This window comes from Crocodylus porosus, unplaced genomic scaffold, assembly GCF_001723895.1.
Source record: "Crocodylus porosus isolate Cpor-Errol unplaced genomic scaffold, CroPor_comp1, whole genome shotgun sequence".
Lineage (NCBI taxonomy): Eukaryota > Metazoa > Chordata > Crocodylia > Crocodylidae > Crocodylus > Crocodylus porosus.
Window position 1 is genome coordinate 68,108,170 of NW_017728947.1, and position 26,030 is coordinate 68,134,199.

Below are 26,030 nucleotides of genomic sequence, written 5' to 3' on the forward strand. Positions count from 1 at the left end.
GGGGGGGGGGGAGGGAGGGAGGAGGTTAAACTTGCATATAACATTTTTCTGTGTATTATAAGATCACTTTCTATGCATTAGTTTTCTTCTTCCTAGAGTGTACAGAAAACTTTGGCCACAATCCAAAGTGCTCTGACCTGTGAGTAGTCCCACTGAGGTCACAAGGATGTTATTTGCAATACTCTATCCCCCAACAGGATGACTACACTACAGAGAAAGAAACTGTTGTTTATTTTCATGTAAATGTATTATCACCACAAAATGGTTGAGCAATAATGTAAATAAGTGCAACTATTAAGCTTTTGGTGGAAAAAACAAAACAAAAAACAGGAACAAACTACTGATTTGCTAGGAAGTTTGCATAACATGAATGTTACTCACCAGTTATGATTAGAAAATTATTGCAAGAAAGACTATGAGCATGGCTGCCTCTTATGAACACCACACTGACTACAGAAGAGCTCCCTACAAGCTATACTGAAGTTAAAAAAGGAAAGAAATTTAAAAAATAAAATAAAACTGTCTAAGGATCATGAGGTATCAAAACACTACTAAAAAGGTCTGGACAGCTCTACTTAAGGAAACTGAAGATGCAGGAAGGAATAAATTCTTCATTTAAGAGGCCTCAGAAATGGAGTTAGCATGACATACAAAACAGGAAAAGCAAATGATTGCCTCCATTCTGAAGCTTCTTGATAGTTCTTTATCAAAGCTCTGACCTCCAGGGCTTTTGCAGGCTTGCATCAGCCCCTCAATATTCACTTAACTGATTTTATATTGTAAATTAGAAATAGTGGACTGATCCCAGTGAAGCTTGCAAGTTAGGAAAGCTATAGAACATAACAAGAAGGCAGAAAAATGTTGCAAATGCTAAGCTAGAAGAAAAAAAGAAAGATACTTTAAGATTAAGCAGACATGAAGCTTAATTTGTCAGCTGGACAATCAATTTTATGTAACAAACGTTTTCATCTCTAACAGATTCTGCAACAACAATTTGGGTTTTTGATTTAGCAAAGTGCTAAAACTGTTTATAGCAACCTCCATTTTTAAACCAATTCAATGTCTATATAAATACTGAAACACTTTACTCTCATGAATTAAAAAGACAAAAAAAAAAAATAATCATAGTTCAACAACACTGAAAAGATGCATTTAAAATCTACATTCTCTAAAATATTGAAATCTGTTCCCTAAAACAAACAATCGTTTTCAAAACATGCCAAAGAGAAAGCATCACCAATTCGGTAATCAAGATGTGACAAAACATGCAATCCAAAACCAGCTGTAAATTCAAAAAAGCACTTGCTCACCATTGTGCAATTCTCCTGTAACAGTGCCTTCGCCTTGTGGACTCCCATCCTGATCTCGCCACTTCCAATCAATTCCTCTAATTACACGAGCACCAGGAACCATATACTTCAAAACTTGAGAGCGAACTAGACGCCTCTGCCTTCGCAAATTAGCTTCAGCTTCCTTTGCTGCTTTTCCTAGAAGCAGTAGTTGAAATCTTGATCAGAATCTTTTCTTAAAGGAAAAACTAGACAAGGTTGTTAAAGCATGCTTACAGTCTTAACTTATCACTTGCTCACTCTTTTTTTTTGGCTATGCATTTAACATCACTTTGTTAATAAGATAGAAGGATGGAAAAACTCTATCTTACCCAGCTGATCTTCACACACTCCATTTACAGTGCCATAAAGTTCAAAACCAGACAGGGAGAGGTAGTGTGTTTGCCCACTGGCATTCTTTCCCATCTGCTTTATTCTTATATGTCTCCACCCTTGCTTCTCATCCTTTGGTGGGTCTAAGGGCCACGTTGCTGTTGATCTTCATGTAAATTCAAGGGAACAAAGGGACAAAGTTTACTTTTTTCTATTGGCAATTTACTGGTCACAAAATCCGAGACCACCAAGAAAAATAGGAAAAAAAAAACCAAAAAAACCAAGAAACACTGCAAAGTTTGGATTGGTGCTAATCAGAATTTGCCCCAAAAAACTATTATCCATTTTCTCCAAAAATGAAGTAGCTCTTTCAGCACAAGAGTAAATTCCCACCCCCCATATGAAAAACACATAAGCAATCTCATAGACTACTTCTGCTGATCTTTGACTGCACAAAGCACCCAAACCTCTGTACAAAGTTACATAATACTTCCACACAGCAAATACCAGTTGTATTATTTCAGGACACTAATATTAAGAAAGTAAATAGCTTATTTTAGCAGCCCTTAATTTGAGAGTTAAATCTTAAAAAAGCCAACATCCCATGAGTAATTAGTTTGACATGAATCACCAGTCAAGTGCCTATTGGAAAGCTAAACCTCAAATGGGGAAAAACTTAACCATTTTATGTTATCATGGTGCAATTTAAACTTAAAATTATATCAATTTATTTTGGTATAAGAGAATGTAAACCTTAAAATGTAACTGATCAGGTAAGCTTGGACTCAGGAAAGCGTATGCCATATCCCTCCGGTTTATTAAGTCTATAGCAAACATTTAAGCCAAATCAACTCAAAACCTATTATTTCTATTGCTTATGAAAAATATTAGAAGTTATACAATAATCCAGTTTACTTTTAAATTAAAATTAGATATCTTTTATATTCTCAGGGTAGAATGATAGAAAGACATTTTCTAATAATACCAAACATCTTTGATCATATCCACTAACAAGACTGGAAAAAACAAAGAACTGTACACAACACGGGTGCATCACTTCCTCATATCTCTGCTACTCATAGATATTTAAATTCATAAAGCATTAAGGAAAAATATAAATCAAAATACAGAACTAAACTTGCAGACAAACTAATTGGCAAAAATTAAGAAAAAATAGCATTAAAGATGCAGTTTCTAAAGTCTAACAAAGTTATGTTCTTAAAATCGAGAGTGCTCATATTTATGATAAATGATGATAAATACTCTTCAACATACCCTGGTTCATTGAGACTACAGTCATCAACATGAGTATATAAGGTGGTCCAATTCTGTCCATCCTTTGACACCTGGAAAACCCAATTTCTGAGAGCAGATCTTCCATAACCACGAGCATGGCGTAAGGTATAAGCTGATGGTATGACCCAAAGACCAAGATCTATGGCAAACCAAGCATTCTTATCATCATTAGTATGACAATTCAAAGCTGAACTGTCACGACTTAAGACGTCTTCCAAACGGCCATACGGTAGATTTCTTCCTTCTGAAGATGTAACCACTACTAACCCATAGGCTGCTGGATTCACCCACTCATATGCAGTTCTAATTGAAAAAGAGAAATGTACTATTTGATTACTATTACTTCTAAATAACAAATGAGCATCTGAAATGTTACTAAAAAGGTGATCTGTAGGATATAATTAAACTTCATTTTTTTCTTTAAAATCTTCATAGCTACATAAATATCAGTAATTCAAAGACAATCCAAACATTTCACAGTACCATAGTGGCTTTAAGGAACTGTTTTGCATTGATAAGGGAGAAATTGGATCCCAGACAATAAGCTTCAGAGATCTGTAAACTTCTTCAGGTACAATGCACAGAAATTTCAAAATCAATCCAACAATACTAGCCAACAAACTCTTTTCCAAAAAAATCCACCCCCCCACCCCCCAGATTCTTACTTTGCATTTGTCCCAATCCAGTAAATAATCCCATTTTCATCAAAATCATGCTGGTGTCTGAATACAAAAGTTTGGCCTTCACGTAGTTTTCGGACAAAAATGAATGAAGCCCTATCAAAGTCGTACCATTGCTTTGCTACCTAGAGAATGAAAAAAAAAAAACCACGCAATTACAACTTAAGTACTAACAAACAGAAAGGCTCTATTCGTTGCGTAGTGTGCGTGGGACGTGCTGCTCACCATTTTCAGGAGGTATTGTTCTAAAGATTCTACTGTTGCTAAAGGCTCCATTTTCAACATTCGGCCAGTTCGATCAATCAAAGATGTCTCTCCAGAAGCACGTTCTAAACGAAATCTCAGTCTTCTTGTTAATATCTAAGAGCACAACAAAACATTAATAATTAAGAAAAATTAGGTTGGCGATTAAGAAGAACCAACTATGAGAGTGATCAAGCACTGGAACACCCTATATAGAGAGGCTGGGGAATCTCCATCCCTGAAAATTTTCAAGAGTAGGTTAAACAGACATGTAGCTGGGATGGTTTAGTTAGGGATGATCCTGCCTTAAGCAAGGGGCTGGACTAAATGACTTCATGAGATCCCTTCCTGCCCTAGTTGCCCATAACCTAACTGACTCTTCTACTCAAAAGTACCATATTTCACCAGATAAAAAACATGTCTTTCCTACTGTTAAGTTTTCAACCCCTCCCCACCCTGAAACAACCTCCATTAAATCAATAATGAATGGAAATTAAGTTTGAATGACCTCATAAAACACACACAATAGAATCAATATACAAATGTTAAAAATCCTACAAGACTGCAACCGATATTGTCCCATCTCTATGAATATAGAGGAGGTGGAAGTATTTAAGAAGAGATTGGACAAACACTGGTCAGGGATGAACTAAGAGTATCTTTCTCATGCTTTACTATATTTACTATATTTCCAAGGCTTCTGGGCTTTATTGGTTTCCTCATGGGACCAAGAAGATTAGACAATGGATTTATAAAAAATGCTTCAGATGCAGATGATTCTACCTCTGATGGGGGGGAGGGGGAGAGAGGGGGTTAGACTAGATGATCTCTGAAGGTCCAGATCTATTTTCCTATGATTCTGTAACTTTCTGCTTCTGCTTCAGGCATATCCATCTCCTATCCAGACCAAAATCTTGGCCCATCTCTAACACCTCCTCATAAATGTCTTGCTATCAGCTCCAACTCACAATTTTTATGCCCTCCTTCCTTCTTCCTATCTTGAACCATAGTGGATGTCACTAGTATTCTGGCTGTTACTCAGGTCCCTAAAATGAGCATCATCAATTAAGAGCTCTTTCAAGGTCCATCTCACAAATACCTTCTTCATAACATGTTTAAGATGCAGCCTTTCCTATAGATGCACACAGATAAAAATAAATTTCTGGTCTCTCATCATCTCAATTATCACAACATCCTTTTCCCTAATTTCAAACAATATAATATTGCTCCATCCATATCCATTCAAAAGCCTCCTGCAAGGATCACACATGCTTTTTGTTGCTCTGAATAGGTCACCTCTCTATATTCCTCCCCTACTCTGTGGCTTCAACTACTGCATCTTCACTTTCAAGGCCATGCCTGATTTATTCCCACTATCTTTCTCTGTCCCCAGTGAATACCCTATCCCCAATGAATATTGAAATGCTTAACCAGTGACAGTGTCCAGTCATCGTTTATTACAACCTCATATAAAATCTTTCTTTTTGCAATTCTGCCTGATGCTTGGAAGAAGCTCCCTGTAAGCACCTGCAAAGTCACTCCATTACCCTTCTTCCATCCCTTCTAAAAACCCTCCCTTACTACTAGACCTATAAACAACTTGAAAACAGATAAGCTACTGGTGCACTCAAATCACTATCATGCTGACCAGCAGTTATGCTGATAACAGGGAACATTAATGCTCCAGTTTAAACAATATTTAAATAGAGTTTTGCAGTTGCAGTTCCAGGAGTCCGCAGTAAAAATAACTAATGTTTATTAACAAAGAAGAGCTAAATCAGAATTCCTCCAGGGGTCCTTTACTGAAATTTCCCTAGCAAGCTGTAGCAATAAAGAAAAAAAATCCACAAGGAAAACCAATTAAGACTTGTCTGCATTCAAAAGCTGCATTTATACTGATGGTGTGCAATTCCCTGAATATAAATGCAGTTTATAGTGCATAAAAGTAGTGTGAATTGCTATCTGGAAAGAGGAATGCTGCTAGACAGATGGAACAGTGGGCAGACCCCCTTTTTATACATCTGCATGCTCGCTTTCAGCAAAAGTAAATGAAACAGCCAAGTCTTGAAAAATCTAAGGAGGAAAAAAACCAAAGACAAACAAAAAAAAACCCACAACAAGTTGGGCCAAATCATTTTTCTCTAATTCTTTACAATTTCATTTCAATGTGTCAAAGTTAGATTCATTATACAATTTCATAGCCACTTTAAGAAAACATGGTTTCAATTATACTTAAATTCAGTAGTATACTCTGATAACACAGGACAGTTACCTGCAAATTATAAGCGGATCCTGGTGTATCATACAAGTGGAGAGGTAAACGTTCAATAGATTCTAACACTGCTATCAATTTCCGAATTAAAGCCACTGCTGGACGACTATAAAAGGAAGCAGTTAAACATTACAAAAATTACCAGACCACAGTAACTTAAGGGACATATTTAGTTATATCTCATGGAACAAAAACAGTTTTTATTTTAGTCTAGAAGAAAAGCAAAATCAGAACTTCTAATACAAAATGACAAGACATTTGGATCAGGAAAACAAACCACTAAGAAATTATACACATTTTAAAAACTTAAGTGATAATCACGCATGTTTACTTGATTAATTTATTTTTTTTATTTAACAGGTGTTTAAGTAAAACACTACTTCAGGATATATACTGGGTCTAGAGTCAGATATTTATAGGGTGATCAGAAGCCTTTAGACTGATGCGCATTTAACTGTGAAATGTGATTTCATGAATGTGAAAATTCCTTTCTACATTTACTAAACCAGCATAAACAAGAGTTATTTAAAATTTAAAAGAACCCCCAGGAAATTATGCCAACTTGCTTAGTTATCACCAACAAATTTGAAGTCGATTGCCATTCTTTAAACACCAATTCCACATTTCATAATTGGAAGACCAAAACTCAGACTAAATAATGAAAGGCAAAAGGTAAGACTTTTAGTTTAATACACACATTTAATTTTCAATTACATACTTTAATTTGTATAAATGAAGCCATAATTTTTATTTTACCTTTCATCATCTTCATTTTCACTGAATGCTGTTTTGAACACATTTATTCTCTCTACTAGTTGACTGCAATCTTGTTTCAAATCTAAATCCAGAGTCTAATATAAAGGAAAAAAATTGTAACATGTAAAACAGTGTAAAGCAGTCACAATTTCATAACAATGTTATTATAGGCAGTTATGTTTCTAACCAAGGGCCTGATGCCCAACTTCTATAGAAATGACCATGAACAACATATTTAAATCAACTATTTAATTTTATTTAATCAGAAGGTGAAGGAACACCTTCACTAGGGTCATGGAAAGGGCTGTCTTTGGGGAGACTTATGGCCACTTACAGTGATTTGCACTTGAGGTGCTCCGCCATTTACAACCATGTTATTACTTACAGCACTGGATCCTCACACTTACGGCATGACGTTTGTGAGCTGCCTGAGTTGCTGTCATGCCGTAAGCGCAAGGATCCAGTGCCATAAGTAATAACACGGTTGTAAATGGCGGAGCACTGCAAGTGTGAATTGCTGTAAGCTAAAACGATGTAAGTCAAGGAATTCAGGAAAGGTGAAAATTGACACAATCCTTGGACAACACAATTAGTTTAATGGTTCATTTGAACTCAACACTTTATTTGCTATAAAGCCTTTTGTTGTTAGTACATGTTTTATGGGCCAGATTTTCAGTCAATTAAGCCTATATAACTCAAGTTAAGTCCATGAGGGTAGGCAGAGGGCCACTTGCTGAGTTTTGGCAAACAGTTGAGGGCCACAAAGGTAGTCCCACCCCTTGAAAGGTGCCCTGCCCCCTGGTCATCACCATGAAACTGGAAGCCCCACCCCCTAACTCCTGACCCTTGCCACAGGAAGTCCTTCCCTTTGATCCCCACCAAGAATTATTTTTTTCCTGATTTACATGCATTTGTGTAGGGTGCCACTCCTCTTCACCACCTGGCTGGCCACTCTGGCACCACGTGGATCCTGTCTACAGTGCCAGGACCACAGGAGCCAGCTTGGCCTGACCCTAAGGACTGGGGTGATTGCCTGCAGTACTCCTCTGCCTCTTCCCCCCTCACCCTTTATCTGCATTTCCCTCCAGCAGAGGGAGGCAGAAAGAGCCCCATGGTCCCAGGCCAGAACCCTCTGCTAGGCAGGGGTTTCTGGGCTGGGGATGGGGGTCCAGGTAGACCTTGCTTCTGCAGCTGCTGGGTCCTGCCAGCAGCTTCCCCTGGGTCCTACTGCCCCTGACTCCTGTCATCTTTGACAGGCAGCCAGAGGCAGATTAATATTAAATTTGCTAAATTTTTGGGGGCCCCCCCCATGGGCTGGATCCGGCCTGGGGGCCATATTTTGCCAGCCCCTGAGCTACATGCATTCACACCAGCTGACAATATGTACCTTATCTCAATCTGATTCTTTTTAAAAGTAATCTGTATTCTTCTGAAAATTTCTACTCCATTAACTTACATTATTCAAAACTGTGAGAAGTGCCTGCACCAAGCCACTGCTACACATTTCATAAGGAGAAATAGTGTTTTCATCCTTCAACAGCACAATTAAATTTTCCAAAGCAGTTTTCATTAAATCTCTCCATGTGTTTTCACCCTCAATGCACTGGAAGAGAGAAGCAGCAGATAAGAAAAGTAACATAGTTGTTCAGATGCTTAATTAAAATAAGTTTTACTTAGACCAGTTCCAACAGAATAAATAATTTTACAAACAAACTTAATAAATTTGTCGGAATTGGGCATTTTCCATGCCAGCTTAGAAATCTATTTATTACTATGCTAATTTTAATTGATTTTTAAGCACTTAGGTTTAAATGGTGATATTTACCTGTCTGTTTGTATGAAGTTCCCAGGAAGACTCTAACTGGGTTGCTATGTTCCTTAATGTTACAACTACTCCTCGAGGCATACTTTCAACGGCTTTAAAATGATCATCATATAAATCTCTTGCCATAGTTCGTACCTACCAAAGACAATCAAGAATCATAATTGTGAATTAAATATTATTTTTATATTTTAGGATACCAACAAGTCATTTAGATTGATTTTAGAAGAAAGTCTTCTAAAATCTACAAATGTCTCATTAGCAGGGACTAGCAAGATTCAATGCGTTCTTAAGCAGAAAACAATGAAATAACAAACTACTGTCCTGGACCTGGCAGGTGGCCTGTGCAGAAAGCGAATTTACAAGATAAGAAGGGGAAGATATCTTAACTTTGCCATAAGCATACCTAAACACAAAGTACCAGCAAACTAGACAGAATGTGGCAGGCTACTCTGCAGCTATTCCTGTAGTTACAAAACAAGGGCCAAAATTCCCAATTTGATCTAACTATGGTCCAGCTAGCCTAATTTCTAAATGCTGCATACAATTCCAGTGACTCGAGATGCTTGCAGAAAGAAGGTGTATATGGGAAACCAACAGAAAGCACAGGGTACATTTATTCTGGATAAGGATGGTGAAAAGACTTCCAGGACCAGAAAATATATCCACCCATATAAAAAGTTCATAAACGATATCATTTTTTTAACTTCGTGGAGCTCAATATCATAAAAGGTTGTCTTCAAATAGATGCCTCAAATCACTTCTGCTTACTCTGAACTGAAAAAATTTGAAGACATAGAAGAACTTTAAAGTATTCCTGACTTTTGGAGCAAGTAATCAGTTGCCTACGAATGATAAGCAAGAGAATATACAGAACGGTAGTACATGATGTAGTCATTTAGTACTGCAAGGTGCCAGTAATTTTCTCCACATACAGCCATTAAAATGGCACAATATTTGTTAAAAAAAAGTTGATGTTAAAAGAAGGGGTAATGTATTAAAACTTTAATTTAGCATTTTAAATATATTTGTTAAGAGACAACTGAGAACAGAAGGGATTTAAGACAACTGTACTATGAATATGCTTGATCATAATACCACAATAAATGTGAAATTATTGCTGTTCTCCAAGAATTCTAGCAACTCGGTTTTCTTCGGTTTTGTTTTGCTCAAGACGTCTACAACTATGGGATGCAATGAGCAGGAAGAAACAATAGTTCATGATATACAAGTCAAAATTAACATGCAACTGAGATGAAGATAGGGAGCAGTATTAGTGTCAGTATTACAATTGACGTTTTAGGAATCCACCACATTTGGTTTTTCTCCACATTACAGCCACAGCGAAAATAGCTAGGATTTTAACTTAACAAGCAGCAAGAAAGTCTATTTCCTGAAGCAGAGTGAAGAATGAAATGCAAATATCTAGTGATCTATACTGCTGTCTACAGCTGTTTATAATATCCATAACACGAATTAAACAAGTTTAAACTTCTGGCAATTTGTTGAACTTAACTAGAACTGAAGTTGAGACAGATGATGGGAAATTGAGGATGGGAAAAGTTAGCTATATGTTGATCTTCCTTCCAACTTGTATTCAATGATATAACTTTAAGGCTCTCAAACAATTAAAAAATGTGATCACGATTAAAAAAAAAAATTGGTCACAATTAACCACGATTTTAATTGCACCATTAAAAACTCAATATTATACAAGTACTTCGTAGGATCAGGGAGTGGGTGCGGGGCTGTATGTGGGAATCTGTGAAGCTGTGGAGGGCTGTGTGTGTGGAATCTGGAGCTCGGGGAGGGGGGTTCCTGCATTCCCTGGTAGGATGCAGGGTACTGTGGGTCAGGAACGAGGGACAGCAGCAGAGCTGGGAGACCTATGGATTGGGAGTAAGGGGCAGACAGACACTGCCCAGCAGGCAAGTGGGGGAAGGAAGGGGTGCAGCAGGGGACAGATCGAAGCCCCCATGATGAGGGAGTGGAGCAGAGCTGTAGGTGGCTTATCCAGGTGCAAGGGGGGGCTCCAAAACCACGTGCATGAATAATCTGTTAAAAAAATTAATGTGAACGTGGATTAACATGTTAATTATGTATGTGAAACATGATTAGCTGACAGCCCTACATAACTTCTATCGATTTAAATGAGAACAAAAAAAAATTGTGGTTGATTAAATAAACTGGGCACTTCAGAAAAGCTTAAACTAGAACATTATGGGAAACTAGTGAACAAACCTTAAAATTTCTCTTTCTAAATCATATTACATAGGTATGAACAAAAAGAGAAATTACATTTTGGTGTGCTTTCTAACGGCACAGTTCAAATAAAAGAAGGCTCTAGGCATTAAAATAGTCCTGATAGATAGGAAAGCATCTTTTCATAATGCAAGTTGAGTGAAAATAGAGGGAACTCTAAACTAATAAATACAAACCTTTTGCTTTGTTTTCTCTAACTTGGATTTCAGTTTTCTACCTCTTTTGCCAGTCCAGCCAGTCACAAACTCTGATCCTATAAGACAATTTTAAAAAGTCACGATTTCACATGTTACCCAAGATGTACTGAATGTACTGTACTTCCTTTACCTGTTAATATATATACCTACATACTTACCCAAAGAAGTTTCAGCAGTAAACGAATGTTTGGTTCCTCTATTGGATTCAAAAACAAAACCAGGTAGATCTTCTTTCAATATCGTAGCTTGCTGACCATCTGAATTGTGAATAGCAATTTCTCCTTCCTTTAAACAGGTAAGAGACCAATTTCCCACAGTAAGTTTAGAAGGTCCAGGTGCTGATAAAATGGGCTGACTTGTCGTAGATGGTTTGACTTGGCCTCGAGCTCTTTGCAACTTCTCTAAGAACTCACTTCTACTTTCTAATAATAAAAAGAGAAAGAATTTTTAGCACTTGAATTTAATCACCACCCATTTCAAGCAATTTATTTTGACAAGAGCAAAATTACTTTTAAACTTTATTCAGCGCCAACTAAGTTTCACATTAAGGCTCTTAAGATAACCTGAACTCTCTCCCACTGCAGGTGTGTGCTATAAGTGACGTATTACTACATGACTACATCAAACAAGACAATCCATTTTTGAAGGATGCTGAAGATACTTTAATATTTGTATTCAATGTTACGTTTCCTAACAAAGCAAGGTTAAACTAATCCAACTACTCAACTTTCGTTATGTTAAAAGCCAATATGTAAATGTTGTCCTACTACTACCACCAATATGAAAGTTTTCCTATACCCACATTTACTCAAATCTAAAATGACGCCCCCCTTGGGGAAAAAAGACACTCATCCTGGATTCAAGTACAAGGTGGGAAGAAAGTCAGCTGCTGGGGCTCCAGCTCCAACCTGAGTCAGAGCTGGGGTCAGAGTTGGAGCCATAGCCACATCCCCCTTCCCCTGCTTACCCTCAGCAACAGCTTCAGCTCCTGCCTTATTACAGCTCAGGGCACAGTACATGGTGGCTCTAGCCCCCACCTGGTCAGCCCCAGCCCCAGCCCCAAGCCACTCTGGGCTGGGACTGGACCTGCTACCATTGCTGTCTTGTCAGGCAGGGTTTGGAGCTGGAACAGCAACTGAGGGTAAAGCAGAGATGGGGAGGTAAACAGGTGGGGGGGGGGCAGGCACAGGGGGCATAGACATGGGAGCAAGGTGAGAGATGGGGAGAGGTGGCAGGGGTCAGCCCATTTGACTCCCCAATGTCTGCCCCTTCTACACCAGTTTCTACCATAATAACATGCACAGGAATGATGTGGCATCATATTTAGTGATCTCTGCTCTCCCTCCAACCCCCACAGCCTGCAAGAGCAGTAAACCCTTTATAGCTTGATTTTTCAGAGGCAGCTGCTGGAATCAGTCCTGAATGAGGCTTTGAACTGATGCCTTCTAGAACCAGATCAGGATGACTCAGCCACAAAAATCAATGCTTGTAGAGGCATGAATATGGGGAGCCAAAGAGCATATAGGTGACAGTAGTTCTATTTTTTCCTGTTGCATGTGGAAAAAAACTTTGTCTTGGATTCAAGACCTACAAATTCATGAAGTTATTCCAATGAGATGCCATTGCTCTTATTCTACTAGCTACAGGCTCTTCGCTTATCAGAGGGGAGAGCAAAGTGAGTCTTATACGACCTATATGGGACAAATCAAATATTTAACAGAAGACAAACAGAACTGAGCTACTGTATTTACTTGAATACATGAGAGAACTCCAATTATAAGATAATCCCCCCAAATAATTAGATTGCATATATGGAAAAAATATAAATGATATATTTTTCCAAGTATAGAATCTATTTATTGGAAATTTACCTTGAATTTCACAGATTTCATAGACTTTAGGGCTGGAAGGGACCTAGGAAGATAGAGTCAAGTCCTCCACCCCAGGAGCAGCAAGTCACTAGGGTCAAAAGATTCCAGCAAGATAAGTGTCCAAAACGTTTCTTAAAACAGTCCAGAGTAGGTGCCTGCACCACCTCTGGAGGGAGTCTATTCCAGGCCTTGGTGGCTCAGACAATTAAGAAGTTTTTCCTTATGTCCAGCCTAAAACGGTCTTGGGGGTGTTTGAGACTGTTGGTCCTTATCATCCCTCGGGGCACTCTGGTGAACAGGCGTTCCCCCAGATCCTGATGCAATCTGTCCCTCTCCCACTGCTATAAGGGAAAAAAAAAAATCTGGGAGGTCAGGTAGCCCCTTTGCCCTCTGCCCCCCAACTTCTTCCTCCTGCAGCCCCATCCCTCCTCTTTACTGTCAGACCCTGCTGTCCCATACCACAGAGAAGTGAGGAACAAATTTGAAAAACTGACTTCGAAATAAACATAGCTATAGCATTTTGCATATATTACCCACAAACTTCATTCACCCAGAAATGATGCATGCAACCATTTCTGAAATTGTTGCAAGTTTTAGCACAAGTACTAAATAAACACACGTAAGTAGCCCTTTGGCACCTACTTAGATGAAGTACAAGGTATGCATGATATTAGTCCAAAGCCAAAAGGCTCTTGATTTTCCATATGGCTCACTGAGCTGAGCCTCAGCAGAGTCAGCAGCATTTCAAGCCATGGTGATCTCACAGCTCAGCATGCTCAGTATGTGTGTGTACTCCAGATACCCCTCACAAAGGATCCATGTGCTAATCAGGCCCCCACTAATGACTGGAACTCTGGTCATGAGTCCTGGGATCTTCCAAAAATTGGCATGCAGATGCATAGAGGGCTTCACCACATGGAGGGTGGGGTTGTAGATAGTGGAGTCCTGGCATTGTTACACAAGCGTAGGATGACTAGAGGTTGGACTATCCAAGAACATTTGAACTCCTAACCTTAATGTCATGACTCACTTCTGAAAGTTGAGCATGTGCAGTGAGTTGTTTGACCAGTACTTAGCTGTTTGTCTGGTAACCAGGAGAACTATGGCAGTTAGGACCATTATTTAATGAGTTATTATGGGTTGTTGGGATAGTTTGATTTGTATGGCCCTAGCTGCAATTGACTTTGATTGGCATTGACAAGAGAGTAATGATTCAATCTGCATGCGATTGACAGGTGGCATGGTTCGGACGTTATAAGGCCTGTCCAGTGTAGGGGCTGGGGAGGCTTTTGGGGGTCATTGTTGTGAGAGAGAGTTAGAGCTTGCCGGGGCCTGCTCGGTCTCATGCTCTCAACCTCTTTTGCCTGGTGTGTGCGCATACAACTGATTCAGTATTCAAGTACTTGTGTTTGTGGAACCCAGTTTAATCGACTGTGGAGCGAGTGAGAACAGTGTGTGGGACAGTGTTCGGGAGCTATGACAGGAGGGTCCTGATCACCTGAGCACTTGCTGGCCACTCAACTGCTTCTCTGTGTTGCGTTGGTCAGCTAAAGTATCACCTACCCCTTTTCTGAGGTGCACAGTACTCACCCGCATGTGAGGAAACAGCAGGGGTGTGAGGCTGCAGAGCAATCTAGGGTGAGTCAGCCATCTCAGGTGAGAGACTGGCATTGGGTTCTTAGCTGTTCTATAGTTTAACTGTTTATAGTACTGTATACCGTGTCTGTCTACTCTTGTTTGGTTTTGTTGGTTCTTGTCTTAATACACTTGTTAAACTTTACATTCTTGTGGGGTTTTGCTTGGTATTTTGCGCCTCTGGTCAGGGCCAGGCAGTAGGCCAATGTCCAGAGGGATTTAACTTTTTGGTGTCCCTCAACTCTGAGGGAGGTTGGTGGGGTATAGAGGCTTACCCACTTCCACAAACACAGAGGATAGTTGGTTGCTTGAAGTGGTCCACGGAGTTCTCTGCTTTAGTGCCTGCCTTCTCTTTTCCCTGCTCTTCAGAGCCACAATAATCATGTTAAGAGAAGGGCCAACAGAGAGATACTCAGTGAACTGTTTGGGGTCCAGTTTGATGATGTCTGCAGACATTTAAGGCAGCAAAGAAACAGGCATTATTGCAAATGGGAAACAGAGACAGCTCAGCTGCAGGAGCAAAGAGGAAGTTGAAAAGTATGCAACGTAGTAGCTCACCACGACTTGAAAAAAAGTTGGTGCCAAGGGGGACCGTGCTCAGTGGGCCCTACCGTGCATTTAATTCAGACGGTTTGCACTAATCTATCTTCATAGTAGCTTCCCATCATTATGCTTGCCTCTTATGGGCCATGTGTTTTATAGTCATGCTCAATGCTGGTTGCGTTTAAAGCAACTCCTTAGTTGGTTTCCATTACTGAGCACATGCTACTTTAAGCAGTGGTTCAAAGATGGGCAATGTATTTAATGTGATTTCTTTGTATGCAAATGTAAGATGAGGGGCTTTTTCACTCATGTTGACTGGGGAGGAGAGGGGAAGACCTCATCTTGTATTCTGAGAGTAAATATGCTGTTTTTCAAGATAACTTGGGGTGACTTCAACCTAGCTTGCCTAGTTATCAAACTCAAACTCATTTTCTGTAAAATGCTATCATAAATCCATGATAAGCATCATATTTAAGTATATTTAATTTTAAAGTTTTAATTATTGTAAAGCCTGAGATTTAGATGGGCTTGTATTTTTCAGGTAAACTTCTAGACAAAATGCAAACTTAATAAGGCCTAATGAAATGCTCCCAGATTAAACTTTAAAAAAGGACCGTCATCTTTCACTACTCTTGCAACAAGTTTTTCATTACTTTAATATTCACACACATTCATAATAGTAATTTCCACATGCTGTACATTATTCCTTTAAATAAAAGTTTTTAAACATGCAATGTTGAGGTATACAATCTTGACTATTTCCTTTACTGACTAGAATTTTTGGAATTTTCTTCATTTTACCTACAAGGTTATAATTACAGAAGTTAATGAAACTTCTCCCAATTTTTCAAATTAGATAATATTTTATAAACCGATGTTCTGTTTACATGCAAGGGGGCATATTTAAGGTTGCCTTAACTCAAAATTGACTATATTAAGTTAGCTATGGAGAAGGGTGAAGACAGTCCATCTAAAAACTTTAATTTACACATACAATATGGCTTCTTTCATTAAATCTGAGAAATTAGGAAGCATGGGAAGTTACCTAACCAAAGCATGAGACTATTATAAAAAAACAAAAAACAAAACCAAACAAAAAACAACACTTGTGTAATTTATGTATTCTTTATGAAAACATCTGATCTCAAGAAAGGTGCAGTATGAATCAACTTTTGGATAGGATGGCATTTGTTGATTTTAACTCTTTTCTCATTCCTTTATTTTTAAGGTATAGTCCTCACTTTGGATTTCCAAACTCTTTGCGGAAATGATGTTAGATTTTACTTTTTTCAGGGTGGAAGAACCAAGTTCATTAGCTTTCAACAGAAAGAACAAAGATATCTGTTCTTTGAACGTACTAAGTGAATAAAACCTTTGCACCTTATTTCAATCCTGAACCATAACACACACACTCTCTCTCAATGACTTGTGAAATGTAATAAAACCACAATGCATTATACATCTGATGATTCACAAATGCATGAACAGTTGCACTGGTGAAAAGATTAAATGCTCAGGAAGGTTTTTTCTGCAGTCTTGGCAAAGGCAGTAAAGCAGTATTCTTCATGAAAAAAGTCTGAACATTCTGCACAGGGCACAGAAAATGTGTCAAAAAGTATTTACATTGCATAGCCTGTTGCCTAATGCTTTCTCCTATAAAGGATTAGGAGACTAATGTTTCCCACCCCTGATGAGAAACTTTTCACTACTTTGTCTTCAAACACATGCAATTTCATTCAGCTAGCTAAAAGCAAATAACAAATTGCCTTTTCAATTTGCTTTTCCTGGGATGGCCACTACTGAGTGCTTTTAACGTTTGGCATGTAAGTATGCATGGAAAAGAATCAAAACAAAACAAAGTTAATAAGTAAACATCTTGGCAGCAAAAAGCGTAACACAATTCACCAAGGAAGTCAAGTTATGGTCACATGCTATCTGATGAAAAGCATTACAAGTAACTGACCACCTTCCATATGATTACATCCTTTACTATTTAGTAAGCAAATTCCTGCAAAACAGAATAGCTCAAATCAAATGATAAATAAATTTAACAGTTTCAAGATTTGGTCCATCATTAAGTCAAAAAATAAATCATACCTGAACTATCTGATCCTCCTTCGGGACTTCCACTGGAGTACATTGTGGCCAATTTTCCATCCAAGATAAATCTGAACCATCCATTGCTACCATTAGATAGTTCCAGGGCTGCTGCATCACTCCAGATATATAAACAGTCCCTTCCCCTTATGATTGACCAGTCTCTCCAGTGATACGGTTTACCCTGCTGTAGTTCTTTAGCATCTTCTTGGGGTTCATCCTCCTGGAATGAAATTATGTAAGTAAACAGCTATTTAAAAAGTTAAACATAGAAATTAAGCATTCAAAAAATGTAACCTCTGGACAAGAAATAATTCTGTAAAAAGGGTCTTTTAAAAGATTGTTTATTGTGAGAATCTGAAGAATGAACAGCACTCAGATGAAATTATAAAAGTCATTTAAAGCCTACTAATTGGGGTAGCTCTCTGTCATATTGCCAAAGACACTGAAAAGGGCAAAGGATATTTTATGGCATCTCTTATTAGACCAACCGTATAGTTGGGAAGAAAGTTTAATAGCAACTGATTAGCACAGTTACATCATTATGTAACAAAAAACTGCTGTCCACAAATCTCATGACTTGTATACTTTAAAAGTTCTTATTTTACTATAAAAACATCAAGTTCAGGTAATGTTGCAACTTAATGTTGTGGCTTTTCTCTACTTAGAATCACCTGGTGGGAAATCACCAAAGCTGATCTAATAATCAAAATAAAAACCATAGTGGAAATTAGCTGGAAGTAGTGAGGGATTAGGAATGTGAAATTTGGAAACTGACAAGATGCCTTCAATACATATATTTTAGGTCTTGTTGTGATGTAGCAGTGTACTTATTTTTAAGCAGTCCATCCATCATAACAACATTTAGCACTCTGTTAGCTATTTGATAAGATTACTTTCAAAATCTCTTCAACTGTAAACAGATCTATTCACCATCTTCATTTGCAGTGCTTTCTTTTTAAAGCAAATGTAAAAAGTGATGAATGTTCATAGTGAATTAATGAAACCAAGTGTCCCCATTTTACAGATGAGAAAACTGATAAGGGTTTCATTTCTTGTTTTGTAGCATGTTATGTTACCAAACAAGATGCTGAGCCAATTAACAAAATATATATATTGAATACTAAGTTTTGCCTTGTTTTTCACTGATCCAAATACAAGACTACACATAGTTTAAAATAGCGCCCCCCCCATTAGATACTATACAAGGACAATTTATAAATTTGGTATAAATTTATAACAAACAAACGGGGGGGGGGGAGGAACGTTAGTGGGAGTGGGAGCGGAAGCACAAGGCTGGGCAGATGCAGCAGCTCTGACTGCAACCCTCAGTCCATACTGCAGCTTAGAGTCACAGCAGCTGCCTACCCTATACTCAAATTCACGATGAGGGGCTCCCCCCATCCCAATGTTAAATGGGGGAAAAAAAAATCCTAGTCTTGGATTCATATAAACATGGTGGTACCCCATCCCCACACAAATGTTCTCTTAACCTGCAAAAAATACATAAAAAGATGGCTTCCTAAAAAAAAGATGTCAGACAATTCCTACCTTTTCAGGTTTAGATTCTTCTTCGTTCTCATCATCAGAAGATGGTCCTGCTAAAGTTGACACCTTACTAATTACACCAAGTCTAGCAAGTTGGTCCAGAAAGAGGTCACCACCTTTATCTACCAAATCCCTGATGATCTGCAAGGCTAATAAGTGGCCATCATCATCATCCTGCAAGAAATTGAAAAGAAAAGAAAAGATGTACTTAGTGCAATCACTTCAACTGTTAAGCACTGTCAATCTACTAAAGCTATACTACATAACTTTTTCATTTATCAAAGGGCACAGCTACAAACAAGTTTCAATGAAGAAAGTCAGTGCACCAGTTTACAGTGCCTTAAGGTACAGTTTCCAACACTAAATTCACAGCCTAACTTCTCACAGTAACTTTTTTTGTGCACCCAGACATTGGGATATACACCTATCCCATGTAGGCTGATTAGGTTAAAACCTAATGCTCAAGTAACAAGCTACTTAAAACTTTGTTCTGAAGACTGATTCGACATAAGACAAAAACAGTACATATAAAAGTTACAAGGATATAAGAGGCAAGGATTTTGTGGGTGGTATTTTTTAACTGGACCACCTGTATAGTTCAGATAGATTTAAACAAGCTTTTGAAAACATCATATTATATACCTGAAGAAGAATGCACATAAAAGCCTAAATTTATTCCAAACATGCAGTTGGTCCAATAAAATAAATCCTTGCCTCTCTTTCATTTCCTGGAACCATCATGCCTACATCACTCCAACACTACCAATATGAGATGGAAAGTTTTTTATTTCACAAATATAGTAGTGTAAGTATTAAAGAACCATCCTTACCTCTTGATCAAGCACAGTAGCAGTGATTTCAACAAGTACTGTGGGCAGATTGTGGCCAGCATCAGAATCACAAACCTCTTTTAACAATGCTTCAGAACAAAAATGAATCATTTTCCTAATTAGGGCAAGACTTGCTTTCCTTAAAAGAAAAAAAAAAAAGTGACCTTACCAACGCATGTCAACTTTAATAAATTAAAGTGATATACAAACTACACACTAAAACTGTTTTTGTAGTCCATTTACCATATTTACTTGAATCCAAGATGAAGTTTTTTCTTCCCATTTACAATGGGGAAAAGTCCCTCATCTTGGAATCCAGTATGAGGGGGACAGACAGCTGCTGCAGCTCCAGCATCAACTTCAGGCCAGAACCGGAGGAACCCCTGCTGCATACCCTCCCCGCCTTCCATCTCTGCACCCCCTGCATCCTAAGGTCTCCTAACTGTTCCTCCTTCACCAACAGGCTCCACCCTCACTGGAGTCCAAGGCACAGAACACAGCCCCGTAACAGCAAATCTGGCTCTGCACTGCTGCTATGACTCCAGTCCAGCCTTGCATCAGTATTGCCAGGTCTGGGAGAGCAGAGGCTGTGGGGAGAGGGGAAGGGGGAGAAAAAGGGGAAAGGATTCCAGGGTACGTGTTGGGGTGGGGTGGGGTGGGGAGGGGAACAGGGACAAGGTGGAGAAGGTAGAGTGGGAGAGGTGAACAGGCAGCAGAGGGTAAGCTGTCTGCCCCTCTCACTACTGCCCCCGCCCTAACATGCCAGCTCCTTTACTGCCTCCTCCACTGCCTGAATCCCACCACTGCTTTCTCCACTGCAGCGGTGACGGGGACAATTTTAAGATGACCCTCCAGTAACTAAACTCCACGTGTGGAAAATTACAAATACACATTTTCCATATACAGAATCTAATTATTGAGGGGATGTCTTAAATTTAGGACCGTGTTGTATTCAGGCAAATACGATATGTACTTTCACAAAAATATGATCTCTAGAAGTTTTGTGCAATAGCTGGGACTGGAAGAAAGGAACTCAGTCTTAAAAATCGATTAACCTAGAGGCGAGCAGAAACAAAACAACAGTTCTGAAATCCTTTTCTACCTTCTCTAGGGAAAAGGTATTCAATAGCATAATCTTTAGCCACTACTTCTTTAGCATTTTCAACATTCTTTTAATAAATACTAGTTCAACTCACTACTTCTCTGTTATGTATCAAAGGATTGGATTTAACCATTTTTGCCACAGTACTGCATTTCAAGCTCATGTTCAGTTACTTATTCACTACAGCTTCTAAAACACCAGAGCTGCCTGCATTCTCTGGCTACCTCAGGCAGGTGCTCCCAGGCTTGAGCAACTCAGTCTTGGGTAGGATTGGACCTTCAAGTTCCAGAACTGCCTATCCAACTTGCCTGCTTACAGAAGCACCCCCAGGAATCTCCAAGGTGACCTCTAAGGAGAGAGCACAGTGCCCGCTGTCCTACATGATCCAACTGACAGGACAAAACGTGACACGTGTTTCCCACAATAAAGTGGATCAGCTGTGCCAGGACACATCCCATCTGCTTCATTTGGCAATATCTACTTATACCCTCAGTTTCTACAATCAACGTTAGGCTTTTTTATACTGGTCTTCAAAACTCTCCAAGCTGGTTCTTCCCCACCCATTTGCCTTCCTCCAAGTCACATGATATCACTATAGCTCCTTCTCCCCATTCTCATTACAGTGGCATTCAGGGACAGGATAACTATTGTGGCTAGGCATTCTATATGCATAATATTCTTTTTGACTCCTTTCATATTGCCCTTTAACATCACAGCACTCTCTGCCTGTTAGGTCTCACCCTAATTTCTCCTCCGAGTCCCTGCTTAAACGCACCTTTTTCAAAACATCTCATTCTTACCTCCCTTATACAGAAAAAAAATCCTAAATATAAAATCACACCATTAATTACTCTAGTTCCTGCTCTATCACTTTGTGTTACATTCCAAGTCGATCACAGATGTTATGCAATGCATGTTTACCATTAGGATAAGTACCAAGGTGATGAGAGCTGCACTTACTTCTTTTTTTTTTTTTTTTTTTTAAGTCTCACTTAAGAAAACAACAAAAAAACCCACCCCCGACAAGAGATAGACAGAGAGCAATCATCACCTGCAGTTGTCCAGTTTTCAGAAGGTTTAGTATACTTTATCAAATATAATTATGACATTTTCAGCTAGTTCAAATTACAAAATGTCAGCATGATGAATGGATGTGCAACACTCATGAAGACTGGTACGAATAAAAGATTACCTTATTGAAGGCAGCATAGTCTGTTGAAATGTTTGGGCAAACACAGGCAATAGTCTTTTCAAGTATATGGGGGCCATTTCGGGGTCTCCTTTGGGCTCGTTACATTCTTCTTCATCTTTGTTTGCATCTTTCTTTTTCTTTTCATCTCCTTTGTTAACTGGACACATCCAATCACCTGGAAAATCATTTACTGATCATTTATTTTCCTACCAAGTAAAATTAAAAACCAGCCATTTCCAAATCACAACTGAGAGACTAAACATGAAGCACACCTTTTTCAAATGCAAAGGTTATTTGGTCAATACTATATGAAGCAAATTATGGGCCAAATACTGAAAGAACTGCCAACTTCAAAACAGTAGTTGAAAATTTCTAGAAAGAGTATAATACTCAAGGTTTGTTCCATTTCAAAATATGCTACCATTTTACTTCGTTATGCTTCATTTTGAGAAAACAGAAAATTAAAATGTAATAATACCCCCACTAGAAGAGGGAAGTTATAGAATAATTCATACTAACCTGGAGACTGAAGAATTGCAACTACTTCACTGTGCCCTCTTTCACGAGCTTTGTCTAAAGGAGTTTTCCCATCTTCATCTCTCAGATCAGGGTTTGCACCATGTCGCAAGAGAGTCTAGAAAAAAAACATTTTTAAAGAGAAATTTTGTAAGATTCCTCCCCCAAATTATTAATCCTATTGTCAATCTGTACATTCCTCTGCTTCTTCAGACCTGCATGTAGCATTGTGAGTATATGTTATGTGTATGGTTGCTTATGAAAGTATTTGTCTATTGACGCTGCATAACCAAGAGCCAGAAGTTCTGATGAAAAGAGAAGAAAATGAATTCAACCCCCTGAAAGCATACTTCCACTAAATGTTTCTCATCACAGAACTTCTCTTCAGAAATGGTTCCAGATAAATATGGAAACATTTGTGCAGATTTTTTTGCCTAACATACTATAAAAGTTAGGATTTGCACCTTTGCTACTTGAGGCCTTCCAAAACATGCCGCATAATGTAATGATGATGATCTCTGCCCTCGATTAACATCAGCACCCCTTTCACAGAGAAATTCCACCTGTTAAATAAAAAGGAATCTAGTTACCTTACTTATATAGTTTCTTTAAGAAAGAATTAAACAGCTAATTTATAGAGCTAATTTATGTAGTTATTATTATAAACAGCTAATTTAGAGTTAATAAACTTAACCTACCATTTCCTGAGTTCCAAATGCTGAGGCCCAGTTTAACAGAGTTTGTCCAACATCATCCATAAAATTTACTTCAAAAGCTGAAAATTAGACACACAGTACGGTAATTATTTCAAGCCCTTAGTACAATACACTAATCATTAATTTACTGTAAACAAGAGTGGCAGAGGTCCATCTCTGGATCTCTAAACAAACTTAAAACTTCAAAATATTCAGAAAGTTTGACATGTGAACCAAGGATAAAAAATAAAGTTAACCTTGTTGTTATCCAGAACTGGCCTGTATTTAGCTACATAAATTAGCATATAGTGTTGGAAAGTTTCAAGATATCAGCTTAGTATTTACATCAACATTAATTGACTATAAAAGAACCCTCAAAATTGCACATTTCATTCATTTTCTTTTCCAAAATATTTTACCTACCTCCTGTGTCAATAGCATCTATTAGCGCATCAGTATCTTTACTGCGGATGCAGTCTATCAGCTGCCGATGTGAACGTTCCCCAGAACTATCCAGCCTACGTAATCCTGGGATTCTGCCTGTAGATCCAGCACTTGACTTTGGCAAGGCTTTTCGCCCTTCAAACAGTAGCACCAAGAGAAGATCGACTAAACGCATAGTATCCAGAACACATCTTTCATCACCCTGCAATGCACTTTCTATAGAGTCTGGAAGTTCAGATCTTAGGAGATCCTGGAAATAAGTAAAAGTCTAAACAATGAAAAGTATAAAGGACTTCAGAAAAAACTGGGAACTGAGTTCTGTTGCTATACGTACTGTGTCCTTGGTTTTTTCCCCCAAAGAATATTTTACATATACAAGATTTTTATCATACATAATATTCTTTTAAGTGGTAAAAATCTTTTAAAGCAAAACAAGGAAACATTACAAAAAACCCTGTAGTACATAAAAGATTCTTACATGTGTTACTACTGGAGAGCCTCTGCAAAGGGTTGACAACAGGCTTACAATAGTAGACACCTGATTGCTTAATTTAGAGTCTGCAGCTGTGGATGGTGCACCAGTACTGCTCCGACCTGGTTTGCATGCTGAAGAGGGCCCTGATGCTGTACCACCAGCCGCTGCCATACGAGATAACAACTCCTCAGTTAGTCCATGTTTAGCTAATGGAGCTGGATCAACTCCACGACGTGTGAATCTGTCAGCTAAGGAAGCAAAACATCTCAGGGCTCCATCAGAAACCTACAGAAGAAGTGAAAGGTAGTAAGATGCTTTAATTTTGTCACTTAGGGGAGAGAGATGAAGTATGGCAGCCAAAAATACAGTTTGCCAAAACACCTTTTAGGAAAAATTCACATTTAATTTAAATGATTTAGCTGTCCTAAAATTTACATCAAGGTTTTAGATAGTCATTGTTTCTGTATGTTTAGTAATGTATGGTGCTGCCAGCTTTCCACAAGAGAACTGACTTTACTTATATTTCTGAATAAGAAACTCTCTCCAGAAAACAGCACTGAAGAACAAACTGCTACTCAGCTTTGAACCATCTTGAAAAAGTTATGAAGTTGTTCTAATAATTAAAGCATTGCTGAAGTGCTGATATTTAATAAAACTTGTTGAAAGTTAGTCCTAACAGAAAGCCACTAACATTCTATTCACAACCACAAAAATGTTAATTCTACCTTTCTACTAAAGAGCACTTCTCCATAGTATTGAGGAAACAGGAGCTTATAATGATAGCAGCACTTGGTAGCATGTTCCCACTGGCAGTCACCTCCTTAACCAGGCAGACAGGCCCACTGACCTACTGTCCAGGACAACCATCCAAACCATCTTTTACCCACACCTAGATTATGTGACATCACTAAAGAACTGCCATCTTCCCTTCAATATGGTGTACAAAGTAAGGAATATCTTCCTACTCTCTTGCAAATCAGCTGCTCCACGAAACTCACAATCGACTGAGCAGGTAGACCTGATGTCTATGTCTCTCAATATGCCGTGTGTGTGAGTAACAAATATCAAACCAGGATCTGAAAGATTTTCAGTTGTACCTTTTTCTCTCAACCTATTAAACACTTCAGCTGCCTTTCCCTGTCAGTCACAACAGTTTGTCCCATCAACAATTTTGCAATTATACGCAGCTCTGGCACTTCCCCAGCAGATCACTAATTTGAGCTGACTTTCGTCACAGCAGTGGAAGTAGGTTAGAAAAAAAATGCGGTCAAGGACTCTCATGGTCAAATGCAATACATAGACACGTTCTGGCTTCTATGAAAGTAGGCCAAAGATTGTTTCATTAGTATATTCTTTTGCTGTTTGTGTTGTTTTTTTTAACCTCCAGTTGTCTTGCACATCTCTGAGCACAGCCATCAAATGGGTGGGAGGGGTAAGAATTACTACCAAAACATTTCCTGTTTACCTTTTCTCCTGAAACTAGTCAGGGTCAGAGATATTCTAAAAAGGCCTCAGCAGTCAGTTTACCCTGTCGACTAGTATATAAAAGGTAACAACATAGGAATAGCTTCTGCTGCACTTTCAGGGTCTGTTCCTTCAGAGGGACATAGGTTCCCTTCAAGTTCATAACGTCAGTGGCTAAAGGGACAACTCTCTCTCTCTGCAGTACCTATTTATTCAGAATTCCTGCTATCTCCTCAGCACATTCAATATCATAAATAAAATTCTGGTCACAGGCATGTTAATGTTTCCAGGTCTACATCTAATCTACATGGGTGGCACTTCTTCAACCCTGTAATCACACTTCTGCATCCTTCCTTTTCAGTATAAACCAGACTACCCTAGGTGCTACCATGAACAGTCACAAGAGCTCAAACATTAAAAAAAAAAAAA

The 26,030-nt window shown here is 38.6% G+C and overlaps 1 protein-coding gene across 5 annotated transcripts in view; it reads right to left on the minus strand.

The window, feature by feature from the left end:
• Positions 1 to 26,030, minus strand: part of HECTD1 (HECT domain E3 ubiquitin protein ligase 1) — a 90,279-nt gene that overhangs the window by 33,158 nt on the left and 31,091 nt on the right. For 3 of the 5 annotated variants that reach the window (XM_019551233.1, XM_019551230.1, XM_019551231.1), the window contains exons 4-23: positions 24,141 to 24,422; positions 23,642 to 23,930; positions 23,222 to 23,298; positions 22,988 to 23,086; positions 22,527 to 22,641; positions 22,008 to 22,182; positions 19,714 to 19,852; positions 18,887 to 19,057; positions 17,336 to 17,558; positions 11,348 to 11,611; positions 11,169 to 11,245; positions 8,734 to 8,868; positions 8,365 to 8,511; positions 6,909 to 7,003; positions 6,153 to 6,258; positions 3,863 to 3,997; positions 3,623 to 3,762; positions 2,937 to 3,260; positions 1,661 to 1,827; positions 1,311 to 1,487 (exon numbers count right to left, since the gene is read on the minus strand). In XM_019551233.1, the coding sequence (XP_019406778.1) occupies positions 1,311 to 1,487; positions 1,661 to 1,827; positions 2,937 to 3,260; positions 3,623 to 3,762; positions 3,863 to 3,997; positions 6,153 to 6,258; positions 6,909 to 7,003; positions 8,365 to 8,511; positions 8,734 to 8,868; positions 11,169 to 11,245; positions 11,348 to 11,611; positions 17,336 to 17,558; positions 18,887 to 19,057; positions 19,714 to 19,852; positions 22,008 to 22,182; positions 22,527 to 22,641; positions 22,988 to 23,086; positions 23,222 to 23,298; positions 23,642 to 23,930; positions 24,141 to 24,422 (3,337 nt within the window). The remainder of the gene's footprint in view (positions 1 to 1,310; positions 1,488 to 1,660; positions 1,828 to 2,936; positions 3,261 to 3,622; positions 3,763 to 3,862; positions 3,998 to 6,152; positions 6,259 to 6,908; positions 7,004 to 8,364; positions 8,512 to 8,733; positions 8,869 to 11,168; positions 11,246 to 11,347; positions 11,612 to 17,335; positions 17,559 to 18,886; positions 19,058 to 19,713; positions 19,853 to 22,007; positions 22,183 to 22,526; positions 22,642 to 22,987; positions 23,087 to 23,221; positions 23,299 to 23,641; positions 23,931 to 24,140; positions 24,423 to 26,030) is intronic. The other 2 variants (XM_019551232.1, XM_019551234.1) reach the window with 1 other exon arrangement.